Genomic DNA, 27,519 nt, shown 5'->3' on the forward strand with positions numbered 1-27,519 from the left:
GCGCCATTCCGGCAATGTCGAAGCACTTTGTATTTGTAGAGAAGTGCATGGACGTGTAAAATTGGTCGGTAAAGATCATGCATATCTCCGACAAACGACGATGATGGTTGAATGCGAAGATCTTTGTGCGAAATCAAATAGCGAAGGGTCAAATTCAAGGCCGCTGTGATCAAAAGTCCAAACTTCACGAGAGTCAAAGTCGATGCTAAACGAATCAAAGTCCAAACCATCTGGGGGTCGAAGTCCAAGCTCAGTCGACAACCAATGAATACCTCACAAAAAAGCTTCGCGTTCAACCAAAGTCATCATGAGGTGTAGGGTGTAGTGATTTCGCTTTTAACACAAACATACCCAGCTTTCTCGCTCAAAATTACAACCTCTCGGGAACCTAGCAAAACCACTTTAGAAAAATGTTATTTGGCATAAAGCTAGAAGCCAACGTGAAGATTAAAACGCTAAAATAATATTTCAGGTTTCTGACTATTTTTTTTTTGTGTAATTCGCTATCAAATTTAACTCCCCATGCATTTCTATGGGATAGTTCCCATGGCTCAGGAACCCAGTCGCGCAACGTGCGCGACTTGAAACTGTGCACAAAGCACGTATTCACCCCAAGTATTAGCTGTGCAAAAGAACTTTTCATTTCGCGAAAAAATTGCAGAGTAATCACAGTTGAAAGGACTGCCATGAGCGGGAAAGCTGCACATGTAAGGTGTATTTCTGTGGGCATATGCATTATCTTTGTGCCATCCACTCTCCTCTTTACCTCTCTAAAGCTCCCTTCACTTGCGACTGTGGCTTGCTTCATGGACGCAGCCTCACACCATGGGAAGCTAACCAAAACTGCGTGGCAATGACGATGACAGACTTTTTGATCGGCGCCACCCTGGCACAAGCAACAATGCAAGAAGCAGAAGAGGTAGGTGTAGCACTAGCTCTGGCCGAAAAAAAAAACAACCCTTATCATAACAGATTTTCAAAAAGTATGCAGGAAGAACGAATACATTAAATAAAATAACGTTTAAAAGAACGTGAAAACGAAAGAGGATAGAGGGAACATCAACCATGAATTTTTATAGTGTAACCGGAGATGGTCGAGCGGACTCTCTGGGATGTTTAGCGCGGAATGACCCAACAGTGAGTCCAATCGTCCATATTCGAAATATTCAAGAGTATAGACTGCTACAATTGAACCGCTCTTAGCTAGAGATAGATATGTGAGACAATAGGAGGCAGTGGGGAAAGAGAACAGCCTTTTTATTCTTGTATTTCTGAGTGGAGGTGGGTTGATTGCCGTTATGATGTAGACGCTCGTGATTAAAAGCTGCACATGTGCCAAGTGCGGTCAATGGTAAAAAATAGGAGTCACGCAGTCAGTGTTGTCAGCCACCGTACACGTCACCACCACTGCGGTAGTCGGAGTTAGCGTACAGGCGGCCGCTTTTTCTCAGCACGGCCTGGACATTGCTGAACTCTTCCGTTGCAACCGTCTGGATGTTGTGGCCTTTGGCTTTCAGCAGGAGGGAGTATATCTGTAGGGGTGAAACATCGGATTGTCGCATTACGCTCTGCCCTATACTTGTCATGTTTTCCTTCATTGCTTCTTTTATAAAACGAAATCTTATTATAATACGTTTTTTTATTTGAACCAGTAAATCAAATATATTACCGAAATAGCATGTTCAAAATGGCACGCTTCCATGGAACGTTGACAATGCGAACAAATCATCTTACGAAACAAATATTTCAATTAATTTCCTTCTATGTACAAATTTAAAGAAATATATCTCCAAAATATTCATGTGCCTTAAATTTTCTGGAAACATCTAGACTCCGTGCATCGAAGCGCCGGAATATTGAAACTTGTACTCGGTGCACGGCACCACGTTCGATTGCGTGATTTTTGCTCCCAGTGGAGCGGCGAGTGTTTTTAGATGTACGACCAAAACTAACCGGGAAGACACAACGGCGAGGCACTACAAAAAGCGATGCAGAGAAGGCATAAGCGAGCTGGTAACCAAAGATAAAAAAAAACAAAAAAAAGAAACTCATGTGCAAGATAGAATCAAAGCAACCAACCAGCTACATGTGCTATTCGTGGTCTGCGCGGAATTGCCGAAAAATTCAAACACGAACAAAAATCGCACCAGTGAAGAACCTTCCGGCCTGGAGCAATAAAGCCCACACGAACTACTGAAGGCTACTACCAGTACGTACTACTATGAGAACTAAACCGAGAGTCCCCGTAATAATAAAACCGGCCATGAGCATCCGACTGCACTTATGCGGATAGCTTACAGGTACTCACCATGCCATTTACGATTTACACATTGATAACGCACGGATTTCAGAAGCATTGTGTACTAATACAAAAAGTTCTAAAAACTCATAGATGATCCTGACGGCATAGTTTGCTTCTTGATAAAATCACGTTTTTATGAAACCAAGAAACAAGCAAGATACAGTTTTGTTTATCTGGCTTTCACTAGATAGCGCTAGCTGCGTAGCAAGCGAGAACCTTTAAGTCTTTATTTCAGTACAGAAGGGGCATATCTCTACAATTAACAAACTAGAGCCCTTTGTGAGCATTTCGATGAAGTTGTAAACAGTACAACTTTTCGTATTAGTGTCCGACGATTCTTAAGCCCGTGGGTCGTGAAGTAGCACGTTCCAAAGGAATGTTAGCAGGCGAGTTCCTCTTAACTGTGCCGCACACGCCCTTACCTCTGGAAACGCTGGCTCCGCCATTATGTAGTCGGGAATCAACTGGTCGTGCACCCGGGCAGAGTCGATGGCATCCTTGATGTTGCTCCCCATCCAAAGACTACGCATGCTTACCTGCGCAGGAGACGACGCAGTGCGAGAGCGTTACAACAGACAGGATATCCTCGTTTGGAAGCCACAAAATAGTGATTGTCCGCGCCAGGCAGTCAAATGCTTGCTCACACAGGCGTGCACCGAGGTCATGTTTCTTTTTCTAATTCTGAATGCCTTCGTAGCAGCTAAGTAGAAAAACAGTAAGCGGTTCGTGGTTTATGGTTGCCGGTGATTGTTTTTTTTTTCGTCTTTAGGCGCTTTTAAGTTAGCTGGCACTATTTGTAATACAAAAATTTAAAACGCCAAGCCCACCACATCGACCCTTTTGAGTGCTGGTTTGCAGCCGGCTCAAAACAACTGATATATGCAACATGCCCAACCGGCTTCGCGAGTATTTATTCTCCAAACAGAACACCGCCAAACAAATTCAACGATATATGAATATGTAGATAAAAGAGCTGTAATTGTCACTTTAAAGTCACTATTCAAAAACGACTAATGCAGGTTTTGCTGCTATGAGAAACCCATATAAATGCAATGTTTACGCAATAACGGAGCGTAAGGTAGGCCTGAACACTGTGAAGAGTGGCATTTATTTCTCGGTTCTGCCAGCTGCTCCGAACGTATCGATGCACTTTTGCAGGAAACGTATGAATCTCTCGCCCCTAGGATCCCGCTCTGGGGAATAGTTTTAACCTTTAAAATGAGCCTACAAGAATGCAAAGCTTTATTCAGCTGGCTAGGTCAGCAGGTCAGCGTGGAAGTGACTTGAGCTTAGGGCTGGTGCGTGGACACAATACGTGCTGTCTAAGGGATTGAGTTCAAAGACAGATGTAAGACTGAAAATAGACATAGGTCTCGTGTCAAAGGGCCTACTCTTTAAAAAAAGTACGTTGGACTGGGGGGCTGGAGAAAGGCCGACATAATCAATGAGTGTGCAAAACATGCAAGTGTACACGTTAGAAACACAGATTTAAGACAATGCCTGTCACCTTTGAGTGCTGCGTGATCCTTCTCTGTAAATTTTGCCAAACACATGCATTGGTGTAGAGTAGGCTCCCAGTGTAATTCTACAGCAAGACATTGCAAATGGAATAGCTTCGTCGTTATCGAGGCAAGTACGGAACCACTCTCGGCGATAGTACTTTACGCGGTTGGAGAAGCCATAGCTTGGCATTCCTCCATTCAACCTCACGCGGATCTACGATTTGTCTTGGTAGTGCTGAATCTTGACTTCCAATCGCTGAAAAAGATGCACCAGGTGTTGAGGCTGCTTGCAGACAGGAGCCTCCAGTCTTGCTTCGAACAGCAGAGCGCTTTCAGATTTAGTTCAGCCATGGAGCGCTATATATACCAGAAAACTCAGCCCAGCCGAGAACCCGTGAGCGAGCGCCTCGAAAGGAGCGCATCGCGTCCGACGGCTCGACCTTCTAAAACTCTGCCCAGCGCGTGCGTGACGTGATCTCTTACGTGCTATTCTCTCGCCAGTTCACGTGCGTTCGCGCCTAAAGTGGGGAATACAGACGCGGAGATCGCGCTACTGACTCAGAGTTTGCGACGGTGGTTGCCCTGGGTTCTAGGGCGTGCTAACGCGGTCTACTTTGGGACAAATATGAAAGCTTGCAGACAAAACGATCTCGCCTTGCCAGCCACGGGAAACTCTCAGACGCAAGTTCGGAAATCCATGCGAGGTGAAAGAACCGGGTCTCCTACGAATGGAGAGGGGCCGCCAGCTATGCCGTTTCTCCAGCCTGACGCCACTAGTGCTAGCTGCGCCATTTTTTTTATTTGAAATTTTGCAGCGTGCGATTCACACCGCGATGTTCAAAACGTCATACTGCTGGCATGGCCGAATATTCCTTTTCAATCAGTCACCCACTGTCTCGCCAGCGAGATCTGTTTAAAACGTAGCTATAAAAACAAGACTGAAAATATTTTAAATCGTGATCGTTCTGCACTCGTTTCTAGATTCAAAGTTTACCACACTTCCTAATTGACACACTTAAGTCATTTTAGAAGTATCTTTTACCTAAAGCTTTCCTGTAGCGTAAGCATTTTCAATTAGGGGCTTTAGCCGTGTTAACATCGGCATAGAAACACCGGGTAGATTTTATAGCTGACTTACCAGAGCCGCACCCGTGGTAATCTTCGGTCCTCCGGACCCACCGACGACCAGCTCGACATCTCCATTCGGGTCGAGCACAATGCTAGGACTCATGGAAGACTGGGGTCGCTTGCCCGGCTCGATGAAGTTGGCTTTCGAGGGCGCCACGCCCCAGTAGTTGCTCTCGCCAGGAATCGAGAAATCGTCCATGTGGTTGTTGAAGACTATTCCGGAGGAGCTCCGTACGTGGCTGCCGAAGCTTCGACACAGCAGAGGGACAAAACAGGGACATCACATGGGAGAGTGTCAGAAATAAAGACAACTTTACCCCGTTTCTATTGCGTTACAAGCTACTGTTCTTGTTTTTGTTACGTCGTAGTCTTGGGGGAGCAAATCCCGTATCACTGTACCGTCATTGCATCAAGCCGGCGAACTACGAAACACAATTATGTAAGGCAACGTAGGAAGCCAATCGATGCATTAAACGCTCGTCATAAGAAAATCGCTTTACTCTAATCATTGCATAAAATTGTATTCGAAGTGTTTTCACATCTATTCAAGCGTCCATACAATCTATAGTTCATCTCAGAAGCTAGGTGCAGCACTGTGGAGGCTACATTGTTGTCCCCCTCAGGGCGCCTAACTCACCGCGAAGGAAGCGACAAAAGGCGCCGGGGCCGTGCGGTGCCACTTGCCGAGAGGGGCGAAGGGAGTGTCCTTTCAGGACCCCCTTCACGGCGGATTAGGCGCCCTCAGTGGGCGCACTATTGATAACAATGTAGCCTCCACAGTGCTGCAGGTAGCTTGTGAGATGAACTATAGTCCCTCTGTACAAGTTCCGCCTGTACCTTGAGCCGAAGGGCGCCTGACAGAAGCGCAGGCAAATCCGGCTGCCACGTTTTGGGTTCGTTTAAAGATTGCAACATTTCCGCTAACACAAAACATGTCCTGGCCCACTGATGGGCACTTTTGTTCATGAGCTTTCGAAATGAAACAACACCACCCTGTTGGAATGCTTCGTGACTGGCACAAATGCCGTTTTTCAGAACACGCTGCTTCTAGATAAGTGTCCCTGCACTTAAATGCACTTTGTGTGGGTTCGATAATAGCTCAACTACCATAGCTGAATTAGGAGGCATAAAAATACCTACTATGAGTTGATAGAGCTCGTGACGCTCAACGCGTCTCCGTCTTTCCACATCGCCAGGTGCGCTGTGCCTTTACTGGACGGCATAATCTGGCCCACGAATTCATAGTGCGCTGGATCATGGTAGGTCCGGTCGTCATCGATTTGCCACCGCGTGGACTCCGCGTTGTCTCTTGAGGTCAGGTTTTGTACCAGCTGCATTTCACGTGCAGTTTTAGGTGCACTGTCTTGATTTTTTTTCAGTCTTGTATAAGCGTCGTAAGAACAAATTTTTCGAAAATAAAAGTACGATAACAACGTTGGTCACGAACTTATGGAGCAGATTTGCGTGTGGAAGCCAGGTAGACTTTTTCCTTCTTAAGGCCACTCCTCGCAAGCGTTCCACTGCCTGATAGCCGAACTATCAGCAAACTTACCGGTCGTTTGACCAACAGAAACCAAAAATGAAAGGAAGTGGATCTTTAGGAATGCGCGAGCAAATATTCCCCCACTCTTTCTAACGAGAGTCTCGAATCAATGCACGCCTTGCTCCGACCTTATAAGCCCTCAACCGGGTGTTGTTGACACGCCCTTCGCAAACCGTTCCTTCCTGTTTTGCGCTCTAACCATCTAAGTGACCACGTTTGCTCGATTTAGTATCAGTGGCTTCTGTGGCTGTCTGCGGATCCTCATGGACAACAGAGAGAGGCACATTCTGTCGCCGTCATGCACTTTTTATGCCATTTTGCAGCCTACGCGGCCCTGCAATTGCGGCACACGAGGTGCGACGAAAACCGGACTACGAGCGCGACGGGAAGAGGCAGGGGTTCGAACGCAGGTTCAGCGCAGCCAATGTAACCGCCCAGTAGAAACTCAGCTGGATGCCCCTTTTCCGCATGGGCTCTGTCGCTCTCTGTTCTGCAGCGTGTTCTGTACGCAGATCAATGGCACAACCTTTTGCCTACATGCCTATCTGTTGTTAACGCGATAGAAAATTGAGACAGATGTGAACATTTAGGGATCATAAAAACTAGTTTCTGGTGTGTGCTGGACTACGGGGACAAAATATGGAACCTGGCTTCGGACTTTAATCGGTACTAAATGTAGTCACAGCTATAATAACAGGAAGCTATTGATTTCGTCACAATGCGGTTCAACCAGGAATCGATTTGCCGTGCGCTGCCTATGCCCGGCATTGGTACACGAGAAGGTGTGAAAAGAGCTGTCATTGGCGCTCCCAGTATTCGGTGCAGTGGCTTTGGGCCATCAAAGCGAATGATAGCGTTACCGCTCTGAATCTCAAAAAGATTATCTGAAACACGGCTGCCCGCGCAACTCTATTTCTGCTGCTACTACTTTGAATGCGTACAGTGCTCAGCGATTGAAACGCGATACTCGGAGCGCGTGGCTGCCGGTGCTTGTTGCGCAACCGGTGAGCGCTTGTGAAAGCGAGCTGACGCATTGTGGTATACGGTGAGGGTGAGAGCGTTCGTGACGCAGGCTGACTGCATCCGGGAGACAGCCCTTCAGTGTGCGGTTCTTGGCGGCGCCATAGGGGTGCTACATGCCATGGCTTCAAAACGCTGCGCCTGCGTGCCGCGCCGCGCCCCGCGAAGCTGAGCGAGCTGGCACCGCGCGCGTTATGAAGAAGTTGAATGCGCATTTATCGCGATGGGTTACCGTGGCGCGCACGGCACGCAGGCGCAGCGTTTTGAAGCCATGACATGTTGCACCCCTATGGCGCCGCCAAGAACCGCACACTGAAGGGCTGTCTCCCGGATGCAGTCAGCCTGCGTCACGAACGCTCTCACCATCACCGTATACCACAATGCGTCAGCTCGCTTTCACAAGCGCTCACCGGTTGCGCAACAAGCACCGGCAGCCACGCGCTCCGAGTATCGCGTTTCAATCGCTGGGCACTGTACATGTAAATAGCATTGGTGGGAGCACAATGAAAATTAACAGCATAAATGCACGCTACCATGCCTGTGTCCTCGTGAAGAGTGATTTGTGCGATGACGCGCTATTGCTGGCGGTGATCGACCGCTTTATAACTTTGGTGGTTTTCCCAGTGGCTTGGCGCGTAGGTGTAAACTCTAACCGCGCAGCTGCTAACCGCGCGAGATTCTGTCGGTCAACCCCGTAATGCCCCACGGCAGCGCGCCGAGGCACGACCATGCGCTTACAAACAGATACTAGTTTTATAAAAAGTTAAAAAAAAAACAGCTGTAATGGAAGACCGGCAGGAACTTTGGCAGTGTGGTTGGGGTGCATTACCCGGGATTACTGCTTGAAAGCAGTTCAGAGCCGGCTAAGCGTTAGCAAAAGAGATGCTGGAGAGGGAGATCCGTCTGTAACAGTAGCATTACCTCATTGTCGCTGCTTCATTGTAACGTCACAAAATTGCAATGCACCGCGTCCTCCAAATAGCTTGATTGACTCTAGAGTTTAACACGCCGACGCAACGCAGGCGACGAGGCGCACCGTAGTGAAGGGCTCCGGATTAATTTTGACCCCATGAGGATCTTTCTCGTACATACGGGCGTTTTTGCTTTTCGCCTCCATGAGAAAGGCGGCCTCCGCGGCCGGGAAAAGAACCCGCGACCTCGTGCTCAGCAGCGCAACGCCTTAGCCACTGAGGCACCGCGGCGACTGTTTTCCGAACAGCTACGCTGTATTTTACCATCATGGTTTGGGATAATCGCAAGACATTTTTTTCCGCTGTAAAACCTTTAGCCATAAGCTAACTCGCCAGCTTTACCTTCCTCTTCACGCCCAGCAATTTGGTTTCTTTCGCCTTGAGTACGAATTTGAAACAATCGCCGTCGCTAGCCCGCTAATATTACTTGTGTTCAAATAGGAATTGTTTTGCAGTGCTCTCTCTGTACCCACCCGGCAGTGTTTCGTCACGCGCCAATGAGGTGTAAAAAGGGCTGTCAACGACGGTTGCAGTATTCGGTACAGTGGCTTAAGACTAATTAAAGCAAAGGACAACGTTACCGTTGGAAATCGCGAAAAGAGATTCTCAGCAACACGGCAGCCCACACAACTCTCTCTGCTGCTAACAGTTCGAATGCGTACATGCAAATAGCATTGGTAGGAGCACAATGACAATCTAAAGCACATCCGCGAGATGCCATCCTCGTCATTTGTCCGGAGGCTGAACCATTTTTACGGTAAGCGAGAACAGTCAGGATGTGCAGAATAGATGACTGCGCCGTTCCGGCTCTCAACGCAATGAGGGATTTGGTGCCAAGAAGTCCCCCGCAGACACTTTGTTGGTCAGTCTGCATATTCCTTCGCATCACACACAAGCAAAAAGAACAAAGAAGGCGTCCAAGACTAACGCTCACAGCCTTACCCCCAGGCCAACTATTGATCGCAGATTGCTTACTTCCTATTCCCTACCCTCTCCCGCGCATATAGATGCTTTCTTTTGGTGTGTGCCTCTGCGCGTGCAAGGGAAGTTTGTGTTTTAACGTACGCCCCTGGCATCACCAAACTGGGCACTTAAATACTGATATAAATGCTACGGTTCCGCAATTAAAAGTGTTTGAGCAAACAAATGATGATCAACCGTACTTATGGCATTATTCCAAGGTTCAGTATATTAATACGTTCGTCCTGAGCAAGCTTAAATACTTGCTGCAATGCTGCTTGAATACTCGCTTTGGCGCAAAACATTTTTTCAGTGATTTCCCGCTAAACGTAAGCTTGCTAAGGAAGTCAAGATATGTCCTTTGGCCCGAATAACAGTCCTTCCTGAAAGTCATACAGAGCGCGTGCATTGTCTCCTTAATTAAGCATGCAATCAGTGGTTCTTTTCTACACATGCCTACGAACGCGTTTTTTTTTTCTTACTTCAGCATCGGAAGGCGGGAAGCCGGTGGTGTACTTACATCTGCAACGTTCACGAAGCGTGGGTCGCCAAGAAGGGCTCTCTTGGCGTAAGCGAACTTGCAAGCCTCAACAAACCTGCAAGAACACACAAACCTTCACGTATTGAATTCTAAAATACGAATGCACGACAACACTTGTACTCGCGGCAGGGAACCGTAGGGAGCTCCTTTACAAGAACTTCACACACAGCTGTCTATGAAGATTCACTTACAACTGACCACTTGTGTTTGCCACTCACGTTTAAAAAGTAATCCATGTAATTGTGGTGTTACTTCCTAGCCAATTTTCCAGTATTCAAAAATAATAGATGCGTGCTTTTAACATTATACAGATTCATCGCCTATAAAGTTTCAGTGGCAGTTGGAACCCGAAATGACTATTCGCTTCCAAGCACTGTTTTCTGGAGATGAAATATACCACTGGCGGAGCTGCACCGATTGAAATAATAAAACTACCTTAAGCGAATCTTTGTTCCCTGTCATTGCTGAATTTAGCGATTTTTGTTTTGTGGGCTGAAATGATTGCATTCTGTCGCGGTGGACGGTTAAAAAATAACAGGTGTAGGTTACACACAAAAAAGAAAAATATTCTGCAATAAGTAGCATGTAGCGAAATACCAGTAATCTCGCTCCAAGCAACAGATCAGTTAACTGTATGGGGTATACCAGCGCCAGACGTTTTCAACTTAAAACTATATTTCATATGCAGTGTATGCATAGTTAGCAGTCGTTGCAGCACCACAAGCGCAAACCGTTACTTATTTACTTCAAGGTTCGCTATAACTCAAGACTAATAGGTAGCAACCAGCACCAGGTAACGCGAAAGGGCGCTCACCTGTGCAGCGTGAGCACATCATCCTGGAGTGCGGCGCTGTCGTTGCTCCTAAAGGCGTCCATGATGGCCATGATGTAGGAGTAAATGGCGCCACCTGCCGGAGGTGTTGCAGAGTAGGCGACTCGGCCATCCCGAAATGTGACGCTGACTGGGCGTGTCCAGGTAGGCTTATAAGATCGTAGGTCGTCGAGGGTCAAAATGCCACCTGCGATTAAAGAATTACATAAGATCGTAGGTCGTGGAGGGTCAAAATGCCACCTACGATTAAAAAATTACAACATATACACTCGATATTTGTGGTTGCTTTGAGACGCAAAATCTTAGATGCAAGCTTCTTGCAGGAGGCGAAGTAAAGGAAGAGTAATCAAACATCGTCCTGCTTATTTCTTTTGCAGTCGACGTTTCTACATGTGTATGCACATGCTTTGTTTTATGCAAAGCTTATATGGCTAAGGGTTTATGCATTTTTCACTTCCGTGAACAAAACTTTCCGAGGTTCCAGGTACCTTTGAAGCAAGACGTGTTGCAAAACGAACGTCTTTCCCGGTGCTTATGCTAGTATCACACTGTCGCCACCAAAGACGCACGCATTCAAAACATAATCTTGACATCAAGATTATGCGCATAATCTCTTGGATATGCGTATTGAGTAGATTAGTTGTGTTTCTCTTAGGCATTACCGCCGTCAGCACCCAGGAGAAATAAAAGTTACCAATATCATTCACCTAATTTATGTGTCCCCTCCATGTCTGTGCTAAAAAACTACGCTGGTCATTTTTCACAGTATCGAGAGGTGAATTCACGATAATTTTTTGTCACCCTTAGACGATCTTGTGGAACAGCTTCAGCACCGACGACACGACGGACCAATCTAGCCGCAACTCCAGTAAACTGTTTTATTTACTAGAGAGCGGATTGACAGTCCCCTAGTGCGGAATACAAGCATCAGAGACATAAATAAAAGCCCCACTTGCGCTGTAATGGTTACCCAGCCTTTTAACTTTGTTTTTGTCTTAGGGGCTCCGAGCAATTACGGAGAATGCTTAGAACTTTCAAAGAATGTGAAGTCGAAAGCCTAGTTGGACCTTCTGTTAATCTGCGGCTGAACTATGTGCCGAACTTTTCAGCCGCACCCATCGCCGCTTAGAGAGAACTCTTCCCCAGGAAAGAACCCTTCGAAGCTCGTTCCTATCACTCGCCATGGCTGGGAGCGTCCTGTTTGTCCGTCATTAGCGGTCTGCCGTCCTCCGGCGCGGCTTTTTCCTTTTCACGGCACGCGCTCTGTCGGCCTTCCGAAGAACCCTCCTCCGGCCATTCTGCATCTCTGCCCCGGCGCGCACTACCCATCTGGCGCTCAAACTTTTTGCACCTCTATTCTCTCTACCTCACAACCCGCATGCTTGAAGCAGATCTAAGGGTTTCGCCGTAATACTAGTTTCTTGGCTTATTTGGTGATCCGGAGTCCCACGTCGCATGCGACAAATCGTTCATATCCTCGGGGGAGTGAAACTGGACGAGTTATCAGTAACCACTGGCCACTTTGTTCCTCGCGAATAATTACGTTACACTGTGCGCATCGAGACGCCTTCGTAACTAAAGGACAGACATTGTTAATATTCTAGCTTTCCTTGTCCCAGTGCACTTCCTTGCATGTCCGTCTACGTTGTGGTTAAAGGTAATTTTGCTGCATTTTTCCAACAGCTGTGCCGTTGACCGCATAATTTAAAAAAAAACGCAGTCTTTCGTCATCGCGTATTTTAATGCTTCTTTATGTGTGCTGCTGCGAATAAAATACTACTAAACAACATCGTATCGGTTCCTATTGAATCCCCTAAATTTCCGTCCTAATGTGTAGATGTGTGCTAGTGTGGATGCACATCGTGTGCATCAGTAATATCATCACCATCGTGCATAAGAAGTCCACAGAATTCACCCCGCTGAGCTTTCAGGTTAATTTGATAATTCATCTCTTTTCCTCTCCCTGTATCACTCCGGAGAAGTATAAACAAAATTCGTAGAACCAAGTTGATTTCTCACGTTGTTTGATGAAAGAGGAGACTCTTCAGGAAAGCAGGCAGGCTCGGGTCTTACCGTGTTTGGCGATCTCCTGCACCATCTGCTCGGCAAGCTTGCCTTCATAGAAGTAGTTTGGGCCGTGCTTTGCGATCTCCGCCAACGTTTTTGCCAGGTCCTTCTGCACAAGCCGCTCTCCGGCTATCAAGGGTCTCTTCGCCTTGCGGTTCCAGAATGGTTCCCTGGGGTACGAACAGCGAAAAAGGGGCAGAGCAGAAGGTCATTAATCTCTTGTTTCAAAGGCAGGAAAGGCTAACGAATCTTTTTCCTTGGGTCAAGCTTCTTTGTTTCCCGAGGCTACTAGAAAATAATGAGTTTAAGGGAACCGCTATGATGGAGTCACTGTCAGCAAATACTTCTCTCGGCGAGTCTGCCGCTAAAGTAGAGCAGTGCGTGCAAGGTACGTTGGGTGCTACGTACAGGCTCAGCCAATTCATACTTACACTGGTGTCCAAAGGCACAAAATGTGTAAGCTTGTACAGTGCTCTGTCGCCGCCAATTGTAATTTTTACACGACATTAGGCGGTTGTTGAACTATCCCTGTGATTGGCTGCGTTTCGCTGAACGAGACCAAAGCGTTCATTCCCGAGTGGCTCTATGGGCCTCCAAGCTGGTCAGTATGGAGGCTGCCTTTATGTACGTAAACAGCGAGCTCGTATACCACTGAAGTGTGGTTTAAGCCGTCATGGGATATGGTAAGGTGATTTCAGCCGCCCTGCTATGACTGAAGTGGTCGGTCGAGGGTCCTCGAGGAGCGTCGCTGCTATTTGCAGAAAAAAAAGAAAAAGGCCAGCATTTAGCAACCTTGGCAATAACCACTGGCTATAACAAAGGGCTACCCTGTGAGAACGCTGCGAGAACACGAACCCTGCGAGACCACTGAGCTTTCTATCGCTGGGTCTGGGCGCCAGTTTCTGAGAGACTGCCGGAGGGTGTGGGTACCTGCTCCCACCCCTGATTGACTCATAACCTTCAGCAGTCTTACGAAAAGCGGGTTCTACCTGCAACATCTCCACTCTTAAAAACACTGAAGTAGAAGGAAACGATACAGTGTATAAATTGTTTGGTAAGGTTCGTTTCGCACCATGTGGGATCGCACGGCCCGTCTGGACAGCTGAACAGGTCACGTGCCTCGTAGCAGAGGCTGTAGGCGAGCAGTTTACTGACAGGGAAGCCATCGCGTGCCAGGCGTATGGCGTCTTGGAACAGGGCGTGCCAAGGAAGCCTGCCTTTCAGGCGCCTGTGGATCTCCGCATAGCCGCGCACTTCTCCCGGTACAGCAACGGCGAGTCCACCTGTACAAGTAATGAACGAAAACGTAACGATGACAGCATCTTTTCGAGACAAAGAACGAGAAGAGCGTGAAAAAGAAAACGCTTGAAAAGTGTGTAGATACTCCATGTCAACAATATCTACTAATTGCAGCTCTTTACCGTCCGAGGACGGTGACCAGTAAAGCGTTTGTCTAAACGTGACTTTTTGGCATGCACTAGGCACTGTAGTGGGGCTTCGTTACGCACCCTCTATTGAACAGTGATTAATTATTTGAAGGATACGAACATCATTCTCTTCTAAACGACGTACGCCATCCCTGTGTGCGCCGTGGACATACATGGTCAACATCATGACATCGACTTCAACCTCAAAAAGACCTCAATCTGATGGTGTGAGGGTGCATTTAGATGGGACCAAAAGGGTCCCATGGGACGCGTTCAATAAGGTAGGTTGGAAGTCTTTGACCACAACCTCTGCTAACAAGCTTGTGGTCAGTAATGATCAATTCTAGGCTGAGTTTAAACCTACCTTTTAGTGTATAAAGTGGCGTCTTCGTGCGGTTTTTATAGCGTACTTCGAAATTACCTAAATTGTTCGGACAAAAGCTTCCGGACTTCAGAAAAGTGTGGCGAGGTTTTCGATAATTAAACTCGACATTTTTACTTTGGTATATAGTGAAAGTATACAAAAGGGTTGATCGATGCCAGGACATTGGTGATCCTAATCTTTTGCGTTGTGTTTTTTATTTGGCAAGAAATTTCCTTGGTTGTCTTGAAACCTAAAAGCCTGCGAACGTGCGGCAAGATTCACTGAAGGCGTTGCTATAGATGCCCTTTTGGTTCTACTATGATTCAGACGTTTCTTATAATGCATTTTGAGGTATCTAGTGCGAATGCAGCTTGGTGGAAGTTGTTTTTGGCTCTAGCATTATATGCAGAGCCATTTACTGACTGGTCATATACTGGTATGGAAAGCCCGTATTTGGCTCTATTACAAATACTAGCGACACATCTATTAGTATTGGCAATGAAGAGACCGATATGGCTTCTTGTGGTACATTTAAACCCGGAAGTTGGGCTATGTGGTGTTATTTGGGATACATATTACCAGGGCTTGTTTCTTATTCTTGGTCTTCTGCTTCGTTCCTGATCTGTGTCTTTTTCGCTGGTAATATGTACTTTTGTGGTCTTCTTGCATTTAGCCATTAACCAAGATTTTATTGTTACTCGCAAAAAAAAAACGCTTGATATTTTCAGGCTCACATATCTCTGAGTTATAAGCAGTACAAACGAAGAATTTCCTGCGCTAGTAGGGAGTTTTCAACCGCACGTCGTGCGAAACTGGAGATTCTGCGAATTAAGGAAGAATTCACAGCGACGAAGCCGCGTGACATGTTTACCCATGTTTTGCGCTACGACGATCAACAGCGTCTTCCTCACACGTGACAGAACGTCCAAACAACGTTTGTAACGTTTAACGTAACCTTTACTGCCAAAGGTTTAAATTCGTTCTGATGCTTCAGCCAACCCAACAGAGATCATGGCGTTAAGGCCTTACGAACGCGGTATTTTTGTGAAAGAGCATTTGGGAGGTACATTGTACAGTCGTCACTTTTCAACGCAAGGAGCGAATATGAATTGATGGGGGGACAAAAGCAGGTATACTTTACGACTTGTGCCGTCAAATAAGATTCACCATCGAAAAGAGGAATTCCGGCACCCATTTTGCCATCCAGAAATACCGTAAAAACCCGCGTATAATACGGACCCGCGTATAATACGAGCTGTAAATCCGGGACAGTAAAATCAGAAAAAAAGTTTTCATCCGCATATAATGCGAGGTAAAGAGCACAGAAAACATTTATTTGCACTGCAGTTACCGTTCAGTCATTGTCAGTTCTCGCTGGCACTGTCTCCCCACGTCCGTTCAGTCATCGTCAGGTTCGCTGCCGCTGCCTCCTGAAGTCGCCTTGTCGGAAATGTCTTCCCACAGAAAGTGGTCCTCACCATCAAGGGCGTTCGAGATGGCCATTTTTTAAAAGAGCGACTGACGAGCTCCTCTGAGATGCTGGCCCCCGCATCCGCGATCCAGCCACAAAGCACCGCTGGAGAAGCCCGCGTCAGCCATCCGGTAGCTGTCACTTACGGGTCTCCTGACCTCATCCACTCTTGGTAGCAGGACCTGGGGCAATCTTTGAAAGGCTTGTTGATGCTAACGCCTAGCGGTTGCAGCTGGGATGTCATTCCTCCTGGAACGACAATGAGTTCGGTGCGGGGTTCGCGCAACAACTTCTTCACGGAATCGGCCAGGTGGCAGCGAAAGGCGTCCGACACGAGCACAGACGGGAACCCCCAACAGTGCTCCAGGCCGCCGACACCACACAGACTTTATCCAGTCAAGCACCAGTTGCTTTCTCCACCCGCGAATGCTGCCTTCGATGACGCCGAACTGCCGTCCTGCGGCGCAATTCCTGATGGTCTCGGCACATAAAATAACTTTTTTAATTGCAGCCGAATACTGCCTTCCTGCACCCGACACAGTGATAGACTTGTGGTGAACGTGCCGATCCTTCGCGTGGTCAAAACAATCAAATTGGCGCCGGCTGAGAGAAGCAGCAGCCATAGAGTTTCTTACAGTATAAACTCTATGGCAGCAGCCAGCTAACGCCACCGCAAGATGGCGCACCCTCCGCTGAAACTGATACCGAAAGTGCAAATTTTCGGCTGAAAACTTTGGTATCCACATATAATACGAGGCACAAATTTTACATAGTAAAATTTGGAAAAAAACCTCGTATTATACGCGGGTTTTTACGGTACGCGAAACAACTGATAGAAAATAAAAAACGCTTCCGACCAACATTCACCCAGTTCAGCTAGTCGAGAAAGCAGCCCTTGCGCGGTCAAAGCCCCGTTCATTGGCCGACGCGTAATTAGGTCGCGTTGTGTTTCACGTGTGTCCGGCTTTTCACTGAGCTTGGTTTGTAGACACCACGTGAATGAATGAGCTACTTTGAGGAAAGTTTGAAAAATTATTCTCGAAATTCCTCCAGACAATTGGAAGAAGTGTCGATTATATCTGAATACTAACATAACCTGTTCTATTTACACCACAGACATTGTCTGCGTGCTTCCAAATGTCTGCGGCTACAGCTGCAACGGCTCCTACAGGTGTTCAGGCATATTAGACTCGATATTTTAGCACCATTGAAAAATTTTAATCGTAAAGGAGTGGCGGCTCACCTTTGACGCTAAGGGTGGCGTTCCCGACAAACATGTCTCTTCTTGCCGCCATCGGGGCCACTTCGCGGGAAATGAGTGAGAGGGCCTGCCCTTCTTTCCTGCGACGAAAAAGATGATTTGAGAGTTCCTCTTTACGGTTAGGATTAATGAGGATGCTGTTGATGGCTGCATGCCTTTAATTGTAGTAGAACCGCGGCACATGAATCTGCAACCACAAAAAGGAATTACGAACTCTACATCGCTTGTCGCTGGTCTTTTTTAAATAACGATGAAACGTAATACGAAGAGAGATCGATTTTTCCTAATTGACGGCCGTTAACGTATAAGTGGAGAGACGGCCTATGAAGCAGAGGGGAAGGGCTTCCGTGTCCAGAACTGGCCGCATACTTGTCTGACAAAAGCAGTGACAGAAAGTTTAGAAGTGGCACTCCCACACCGACTCACTCAATCAGCGCGTCATGGGTACAAACGCTTAAGACTGACGAGGTGTTCAACATGGGTGGTCGGTAAGTTTTAGGACAGTTGAAACAAAACCGCCTGTATAACATTTCCTATCGCGTCAGCTGAAAATTGCCAACAGCCGCTTTCCTTTAGCCCTGTCTTGCTCTTCCTCGCTCGCTAGCCTTTCCGCTAGCACTATCCGCCGGGCAGCGCCGCTTCCCAAAAACTATGCTAACCGATTTACAAGGTTTGTACAGCCTTTGCAATGTGGCATCCCTGCGCCTCGAAGTTTTGCGGCCCTAGGACGCCTACGTTTTTCGTTGATCCGTGGGGTGGCGCCCGCTGACGAACATTCCCCAGGCGTCCCTATAGCTCCAATTGGGAAGCGGCTGGCGCGTCAGGCTATGTTATACAAATGGCGTTGGTTGAAACTTGGGCTGGTTGGTACACAACTCAGAAGGAAAGCGGCAGCGCTACAGGTAGAATGGAAGGATAAGAGTAAGCGTTTGCGTAATTCTCGTCCCGTCCCGCCTGTTGCGCTGCGGCTTTCTCACGTACGTATCAGCTTCGCTAGCAAATCCCTTCACGCGGGAGCCCAAATACTTCGCAGATTGTTTTCAGCATTACCCTTTACCGCATGTTACTAGAGCAAAGTATATATCTCACTGGGCAGCTCAGTCTTGCACGTAAAATTTGATCGCTGTCGTGGTCATCGTCTTATGCCGTATGCATGCATTTATGGCGTTAGACGCGTTACTCTGACACACTAGGTGGAACTAGATGCTCATAGATCTTGTAATGGAGGCTACAGACCTCGAGTAGAAGGTTGCCACGAATCCACCGCCGATTCCCATCGCCTTGGGTAGGACGACTCCCATACACAGCAGAGTGGCCACGGCTGCGTCGGCGATGTTGCCTCCCTTCGAATAGATGTTGCTGAGAAACGTAGAAAAAATGTTTCAAAATCGTCACGACGACGAATGCTAGGGATAAAAAAGGAAAGGTGGCACAATACTTTCATGAAAAAGAATATTCACAAGGGTGGTAACAATTTAGGCTCCTAAGCTGGAATAGAAGCATTGAGACCTCAAGCTGGCATTAAACAGGATAATTTTGGTGATATTTCCTTCAAAACCTGTCTGCTTAGAAGGCAACGAGTAATGTGAAAAACAGGTTCTTGCCGTTGACTAGTACGCCTTGGAAACGAACGGCGCGTATTCCAAAAAAAGAGGACAGTAGAAAGCTGCGTCCCCGAGGGGTATCAGGACCGTAGCGAAGCACGTATTTTCTCAATCGTGTAAGGATCGCACGTTGTAAGTAATCGTTCGTTATTATCTCCAATTTCAAATCAACTGAGTCCACGTGGTATGTCTGGAAGCAGTATATTGCTGCCATCCTGCCTACACCGAGTGCCCCGTGCGAGCGAGTACACAGAGGGCCGCTGCTCACGACAAAATGAAACAGGTCTTTAAAACTGCGATTAAAGGAATTATTAACGCCGCAACCTTTACGAGCTTTTCCGTGCATGGATCATGTATAGCAGTAAGCCGTAATACGATACGCTTTAGAGTTGCACTGTCAGCATGAGAGTTACGACTGCCCTGCGTACGTTGTACTTTACATTTTCAAGGCTTCAAAGCAGCCATCCATTCCACCGTCTTTATTGAGTAGGCAGCTTTCTGAAACTATGCTCCTCCAGTTGTGCACTCTCTCCAGCACGCCTCACATCCAGGGAGTTTCTGTTTTGTTCTATTGTCAAAGTGTGCTTTAGAAATTACAAACGTTACGCTCGGTGTCGAACTGTGCCCGTGAGAGCTTGAATGGCATCTGGCTTCCCGATGTTAGGGGCGCCGAACTAGAAGACGACACAGTCGGTGGGTGTTTCTTTCGCGAGCTATTCGGAACCTTTTTTAAATAAAACGTAGCGAAGCTCACTTTTAAGAAAAATTGTTAAAAAGCGAAGCTTGTTTTTCAAGGAACCCGAGTAAAAGTCAGAGTACAAATTCTGAACTGCTTCAACCGTGTCGAAATTGCGCAATCGGACAGACGTCGGCTCTATAACACGAGGCACCTAGGTTAGACTGACCACTGGAAGCGATTTTTTATTAAGGCGCTTGAGGTGCATCTGCTTATCATTACCCTTTTTTGAAGCCAATTGTGCAAACTTGGTTTTCCTGGAAAGCGTTCCCGCTTTTCGACGTCATCAGTGAGGCATAGAAATGTTCGCCTCGTAAGCGGCATGCGTATATAGCTGATAGGTTCTCGAGTCAAGTCTGCGCCATCCTTTTGCTATAATTTACGTTTACTTAGTATTGCGAAACCATATTGGAAAAATTGTTGCACAGGCTAGCCCGTTGATTCTAGCAGCTGAGCAGTAAGGTAGACTAAAACTTCTCTCGTTCATCCGCACTGCTGTTGCTGCAATCGAACGCTATGATGAGCTTCAGATAAAGTTGGCTTCAGAAAAACTAGGTCAGGACTGACAAAAAACCTGTCGGGGTTTGCGAAGGCACGCTGTGCATCTAAAAGTCCTACAATATGACAGTTTGCGAGGCCGGGTTTTTTTTTTTTTTGTTAGTTTAGAAAAAGAACGGCGCCCTTTAAAATTGCACGGGGAGAAGGATCGCGTTGTTGTCTGAATACACAGATCATTATTCGCGTGCGACAAACTCAAGCAACGGCACACACGGACTGCCCCAATTGCGAAGCGCAATACACTGTTACCTTAAATGCTCGTCTCTAGATATAGAGTACGCCCCAAGCGTCCTATGACGACCCGTGCCTTCTTTGTGACGCTGAGCCTTACAGAAAACGATCATTTTCGTTGTAATTAGTCAAATAGCTTGTATATGAGGCGGGCGCCTGTCGCCAGTGAAGCAGCGGACAGCGCATATGCGGACACAGCCTGAACCATCGCCCTTGATTTTCACCCGTCTGCAACTCTCGATCCCACCCCCTTTCCTGCTCCATCGCGGGGGCTCCAAAGAGGGATTCAAACTTATTATCGAGCATTCGCGGCAATGAGAACCTAAATATAGCAATCGATCATGACGGAATAGCCTGGCTGTGCTGGAAATCGTCACGAGAGCCCGGTGATGACGAGAGCGTACGCTGAATGAATGAATAGGCGTGTTTGCGTCAATAATAACGTCTAAGCGTTTTAGAGCATGGCCCCGCAATGCGTTCGTTTGCCCATTTGAATAACAAAACATGCATATACAATCGTCACAGGTCGAGCGTGGGACACATTTCCTCGGCGCACGCTTAATAAAAAGCAAATACAAGAACACGCCCTTCCAAATTCCTTCCGCCACCAAGCCATTCTTAGCCGGATACACTACAGGCTGAGCTACAAGGAGTAAGTGTCCACGAGAGAAAACTGTCCTGGGTCTTTATTATAATTGTGTAAACTACGTCACTTAGCTTCAATACACCGGAAATTACTTGCCAGAGCTCCTATAGCACCGCATCCACACTGCGTATCTAAACAAGGAAGGATCCGAAACCCATGCAAACAAGGCTTTTACAGTGGATTAATAATTTTTACACGAGGCTCGACCCTTGCACGCTTTGACCAGCTGTGGCGCCTCTGATTATGGAGGTGGCAGAAGCGAGCAACTGGCGTGTGGTGTTGTCAAAGGGAGAGCTTACGTGGGCTACTTCAGGGCACCTTTGTCTTCAGGTGGTGTGTACAAGGCTATTCCCGAGTTCTCCATCAAACTTACTAATGCGCGCGTGTTACTAGTTACACACAGCACGAAGCCATGGTGTACGTAATTTTCAGACGATCTAAGTAGGCTGAATAGAACTGGGGATACATAAAACCTCAAAGTTTAACCGCTTAGAGCTACTGAGGAGCACCGTGGATCGGCTAAAGACATAAGCTTATCTCCCGCATTGCTGAACACATTATGCATCTTCCGGTCTTTATCCACCTAAACAAGGCGACATAAATGTAATACAACATACTCTAATGATGTGATTTTGCATAATATGTACTACGCTTTGTAATAAGGAAATCTTAGGACCCTCTTCTAGTCTTATAGGGAATTAAACAAGCTTTATAGCTGTTATCATTCACGAAAGCACTTTTGCACCTAACTGCGGCGCAGGTTCTCAAAGCACCCCAAGCATGCAACGCTTACCACCCACCTGGCAACTGGGGCGCATTGCCTGGCCGGCGTTGACACGGCCCAGTGTGAGAAATTTCCCAGCCTAGAAGGTCCGTACTCGATGCCGCAGCTCTCGTCCCCTTCAGCACGAGTTCCGGTGAGGGCAACAAAAGCGGCCGCAAGCAGCAGCACTGCTGGGCGGGCCATGTTTGTCGAACTTCAGCAGGCAACTGCACCGCCTGTGAACCCCACGTGCGGCAGGTCGTGTCAGAAAAGGCAGCAGGGGAGCCGCAGTCTACGGGCTAAGCACAGCAGGTGCACAGCTGTGCCTGCGAAGTATTGCACGGGAAGTTAATTGTAAAAATTGGCGTTACTTATTGGAATTTTATGTGCCATCAAAACACTGCGGCGGTTGTTTCTGGAGTTTAGTAGGCGTCGGCCGAAGAAAAAAGACATGATCATCAAAATGGCATTGCATGTACGTTGCAGTACGCTGTCCTCCCTTAACTCGGCTAAGGTAGGGCAGTGCATAGAGTAGTGTTTTAGAGCAGGTGGATCAACAACTCGAAGTGAAGGACAGGTGTTAATCGACCAGATTTAGGTCGATGTCCTTCAATTCGAGTTGTTGATCCATTCGCTTTCGCGCTACTAACGACTAGCCTCCGGGTTAGCTCAGTTGGTAGAGCGACTGCTCCGGTTAAGCAGTGGTCCCGGGTTCGAATCCTGGACCAGGACGAATTTTTCTTCAACTGCGAAGTTTCTGAGAAAGCTGTATAGCTTTCCTTTGTAGCCGTATGGCTGCATTTAGGTGGATGTCAAACTTTCCTTCACAGAAATTTACTCCACCTTGGGGATTTCCCCTAAATATGGTCGATTAATAGCAAAATTTGTAACTGGTACAGTGCTGCATTGACGAGTTATTTAACCTTGCCTACATACCAAAAGAGGTACATGTGCACTTTTGTTTACCTCACCCATTTTTTGCAACCCTGTTGTCTCAAACGGCTGCTACTAATTGATCGTTTGCTATTGACTGATTACAGACTAAATACACTAAGTACTACCCCGAACATGCAGGACAACTGGCTTTTAAGACTTTCGGTAGCAGACATTCCAAATCCCCTACAAGTATTCAATTGGCGAGTTTTCAGGGAACTGTTTGTTGAGTTTGCCGCGTTTTGTCACCAAGACGTATTTTCGTTACTTAAGCCACATTTATTTGACGCAATCCATTTGTAATCATCATAAACCTTATCATAGCATGTGCATATATATATTACTTAACCAGCGAAAAACGAACATGTAGGTTCGCGAGGTCCTGAAAACACAAAAAATTTGCAATCGCCTAGACGAATACACGCCAACACCTCCTAGCTGAATTCGAACCCAGGACTAAGTTAATCGCAGCCGGATACACTGCGTACTGCGCTAGAAAACTGACTGATTTTGTTCTACTACTAAGGAAATTCAAGACGCAGCACCCCCGTTCGAACAAAAAAAAAACTAGTTATGTCCGCATATGAAAGAACGCCAACAACGAATTTGCAGCTACAAGGAAACTCAACATGTGAAATAAAAGTTAAGCATTGACCAGCGGGTTGAAGTAGTAGAACCAGTAAAGTGCATTTCATGAATGTTGATGAACACCCTGCACATGCGGACTTTTGTTTCTGAGCGAGGCTCTTCTTGGAGGGCGCAGGCGCAGCATGCAGGTCTATCATTCAATCGTTTTAATGACAATGCAGGCCAATCAGATAAAAAATACCCTATAACTATTCGTGTCATAGTGGGAATATGCAGATACGGAGCGTGGAAAAGCGCGCAAGCCTTTTCACCTGTTGGCCACCACGTCGATTAAAGGAAGATTACGGAAAATGCGGTTTGGAATATGGAGAAGAGGGAAAGTCGCCATAGCGACTCCTAAGCTCACACGTGTTAGAAAGTATGAGCAATAACGTGGGTGATTGTTGAAAATATTTTTATACGAGATAGTCTGTCTTGGGATAAGTGAAATCAGGAATTTTGGTCGGTCTCCGGATTCTGCTGTACGACCAAAAGTAAAAAAAAAAAATTCGTCTACAATAAGCTTATATAGCAAAACCTTTCCAATCTACAAATCAGATACCACGCATTATGCCTGTCAATACTATTCAGCAAACATAAAATATGACCCATATTTGAGGCATAACAAATACATAGCTATGCTAACAGTGTCATTTAAGTTAAATATAGACTTGGGCGTAATTTTTGCGGCAAAAAATGAAACTAGCAGTGGTTTAGCTTGGCTATGCCAAGATATACGTAGCGTGAGCTAAGGTTCATCTGGTTATTTTAGGTTTCCTGGTTGTCCAGGATTAGCTGATTACCATGCTTTCTGCTGCTAACACGATTGCCAATCCAATCCATTCGAATAGCGGCGGCACCGGCTCCGGCGCGCCAGCTGTGCGCCGTGAGACGACAATGCTCCTCGCGCATGCGCAGCACGGCTCCCCAGGAGCTACGCGAAACTGCTCAACCTCGGCCAGTGTAGCGCACGCTACAAAAGAAAAATGTATCTTACAATGTTTTAACCCAGGAATAAAGTGGCTCAGCACTCTAGCCTATACCTCTGTGTGGCACACCACGCACAACAATAACCAAACGTCCCAACCGGTCGGGTGCGAGCAGTGCGGACGCTGGAAAATCAAATTTAATTGAGCAAACCTCAACGGCGTTTATCAAGGCAGGGGCGAGGCAGGACGGGACGAGCATGAGGGGGAGGAGATGGAGGCGGAGGAGTGAGGGAAGGCAGATACAGTCATGAACAAATGAAACGCTAACACAAAAATATGAACCAGACCAAACAAAAAGCACGATATCTGCCCATGGAAGTCAAAATTACACGTGCCTTAGTTACAAAAACGAAGTTGGGAAATGTGGCTTCCTAATATACCAATAGCGGGTCATAATAACACTGCAACGAACAGTATTTGTCAATTTCACGTGTTAGGAATCATGTTTCCCCGTTCGCAATTTCATTCGTCCATGACTGTTAACGGCAATGACTGCAGAAGGCTATCGTCTTGCGACGTCATTTGCAGAGAAATGAGCAGATACGCGGCCATTTTTTTTCCCTTCTGCAAAAGAGGAGACACTTAAGGTCACAATGGAACGAGCAACTGCTCTGAACAACCGGTTGTAGTACATTCGAGACGGCACTCAGGTCATCCGCGTCAGATAATCGAGGCACTTTACTATCGTATGCTTTCGCCTTGATAACAATATTATCAGTTCGGTGGTATTTCTAGCTGCTTTCTTTTTTAGCGACAGAGCCTGAACAAACAATAGCGAGTCTTTTTTTTTTTTGTCTTGCGTGAGGTGAACGTTGATAAAGACACACTCATCACTACGCGAATAAATTCCGATGTTAGCATTGCTTACACGTCCCTTTCTTGCTTTACTGTAGAATTTGACCCTCTTGACTCTGATGCAGAGTAGAACGATTGGGTGCGGTATGTCTTTCATTTCTTCTTCGGCAGGGCAGTGCTGGACGATAACAGTGTCTGCCGCCAAGACGGAAAGTCTTGCTGTGTGCCCGGTACCTATCATGACCTTAAGCCAATTCTTAACTTTAAAGAATGGCACGCTCTTTATCTACAAGTTGTTTGAGCATAAACACTGTTCAAGAGCGCAGAGGCGTTTAGCCAGCGGGTTCTGTCCAGCCTTCGGGGGTTTCTTGTCCGTGACCGTGTTTGCGCTTCCCGTTTTAAGGCCTTCAGAGATCTCATTTATTCATGGTTGCTTGGATATCAGTCATTTGAAGGCAACATGCTTCGACCTTTTACAGAGGCGACGTTTAGGCCGACTGTATCCGTCCATCGCAACAAAAAACCTCGAAGTGGCGAGTAGGCTAAGAGCCGACAAGCTGGTGTTGGTAGTTCGCAACTCAATAAAAGTAAACGAGGTTAGGAATCGAACCCGGGACGTTTACGCCATGACACCGGCAACCGAACCGCTGGGCCACCCCGAACGACCTAGGGGTACAGGGTTAGCAGCGCCGGGGAACAATTACATGTGCAGCCAATTGGAATGAAAAAAAAAAAACACTTCCTGGGGTCGGAATCAAACCTGGGTCACTCGGGTTATGAAACCGGCGTGTATGCGATTGAACAGTCATTTAATTCCGGGCGCACAGCATTTCCTTTGGGGCCGTACTGCAGGCGTTGGCTTTGGACTTGGCCGCGCGTTCTAGCATTTGCTCGCGCGGTCCACTTTGAGAGATGTGAAAACCGGCTGACGAAACGATTCGTGCCTACCAGTCATGGAGAACTTTCAGCGACAAGTTCGGAAATAAATGTGAGGGGAAACAGGCGCGTCTACGACGAAGGGACAGGAGCCGCCAGCTCTGCGTTTCCTCCAGCCTGCACCACTAGTGCAAGCTGCTCCAATTTTAGGTGCTAAGTACCGTCCGTCCGCGTCCGTGCGCATAGCATTTACAATCGCCAAAAAATCACACAGGCACCAGCAGAATTCGAGCCTGTGTCTGGCAGACCAAACAGAGTTAGTGTTAGTCGTTTTACGCATTGGGCTACGACCGTGAGTTAAAACCCGGAAGTTATACGCTTACTCCCTCGCCTGTAATGGTGCGCAGTACCTTAGGACCTCCTAATGTCCGTCGGCGTCCGTGCGCACACCACCATTAAGCGAAAATCAAGCTAAATTCGATTTCAGCCATGAGTTGCAGCTTCATTAAGGGAATAATCAAGGTGCAACTCACGGCTCAAATCGAACGACGGTCGGGGCGCAAATCGGATTTCACTCGGGGCGCAACTTGGATGTCATTTCTAGTCCCTGTACTCCGCACCCTCGCCGTCATCGACGGAGTGGAGATGCTGCCGTTTTTCTTTTGATAGCTGATTGTCAGACGGAATATCAGCGGGAAATCGCGGACAATTCAAGGACACCAGAATTGGCAAAAGAAAATTTTAGCTCAAAAATGTCCAGTTCAATCCACCAACCTTGGTATGAGTGATCTTGTCAACCTGGCCAGTACCGGCGGCTTGGGTGTGAAGAACAGGACGAGTGCCTGGTATAAAAGCCGCGAACACTGCTGCCACACTTAAGTGCGCTGCGCTGCATCCCTTGGTTTTATAGGGCTTAGGAAAGGGCAGGCGACGATGACCAGATATGACGACGAAGCAGTGAGCCGGTCATGCGCAGGCTATAGCAACCGGCGGTGTAATTCCGCATTCATGTTGGTTGCGTTAGTCTTGCCGGTATCGGTGACCTGGTTGTGAAAAACAGGCTGACTGTCAGCACAAAGTTTGTGAAACAAAAGCACACAAGGTAACATGACCTGGGTGTGAAAAACGGGCTGACTGGCTTGCGCAAAGTTCGTGAAACAAAAGCATATAAGGTTACAGTGTATAAATGACTGATTACGGGTATTCAGAAGACACAGGAATTTCATATGGGTTGCGGTTTGCATGAAACTACCCACCTTTCGAAGTTGCAAGTTGCTGAGCCCAAGAAAGATAAAAAAGCACGCATTGTCTGCTCTAGGTGAGACTTAACCTTATGACCTGCAGTATGTGAGACTGATGCGCTGACTACGTC

The 27,519-nt window shown here is 47.1% G+C and overlaps 1 protein-coding gene across 2 annotated transcripts; it reads right to left on the reverse strand.

Annotated features, from left to right (window-relative positions):
- Positions 1–1,240: 1,240 nt before the first annotated feature.
- Positions 1,241–27,130, reverse strand: LOC144144678 (scoloptoxin SSD14-like). Of its 2 annotated transcripts, none has more exons than XM_077676206.1 (12): positions 26,922–27,130; positions 21,965–22,163; positions 18,626–18,748; positions 17,372–17,469; positions 13,939–14,149; positions 12,873–13,036; positions 10,782–10,986; positions 9,947–10,022; positions 6,073–6,263; positions 4,943–5,180; positions 2,725–2,838; positions 1,241–1,532 (listed from the first exon to the last, which is right to left on the reverse strand). In XM_077676206.1, exons 2-12 carry the CDS (start codon positions 22,129–22,131, stop codon positions 1,383–1,385), a joined length of 1,737 nt encoding a protein of 578 aa, XP_077532332.1. In that variant the 5' UTR covers positions 22,132–22,163; positions 26,922–27,130; the 3' UTR covers positions 1,241–1,382. The 2 variants fall into 2 exon arrangements, with proteins under 2 accessions (XP_077532332.1, XP_077532331.1); XM_077676205.1 differs by having other exon boundaries at positions 21,965–22,253.
- Positions 27,131–27,519: the final 389 nt, after the last annotated feature.

This window comes from Haemaphysalis longicornis, unplaced genomic scaffold (assembly GCF_048455015.1).
Source record: "Haemaphysalis longicornis isolate Haplotype H1 unplaced genomic scaffold, Haemaphysalis longicornis Haplotype H1 scaffold_7, whole genome shotgun sequence".
Lineage (NCBI taxonomy): Eukaryota > Metazoa > Arthropoda > Arachnida > Ixodida > Ixodidae > Haemaphysalis > Haemaphysalis longicornis.

Bases quoted from the DNA above. Each gene is read 5' to 3' on its own strand.
- LOC144144678 (XM_077676206.1), bottom strand. From the start codon at position 22,131: ATGGCCCGCCCAGCAGTGCTGCTGCTTGCGGCCGCTTTTGTTGCCCTC. The intron at 13,037-13,938 runs GTGCGAAACGAA...TTCGTACCCCAG, and splicing joins GGGCCGTGCGATCCCACATG to GGAACCATTCTGGAACCGCA. The intron at 1,533-2,724 runs GTAAGGGCGTGT...TCACCCCTACAG, and splicing joins CGGAGCCAGCGTTTCCAGAG to ATATACTCCCTCCTGCTGAA.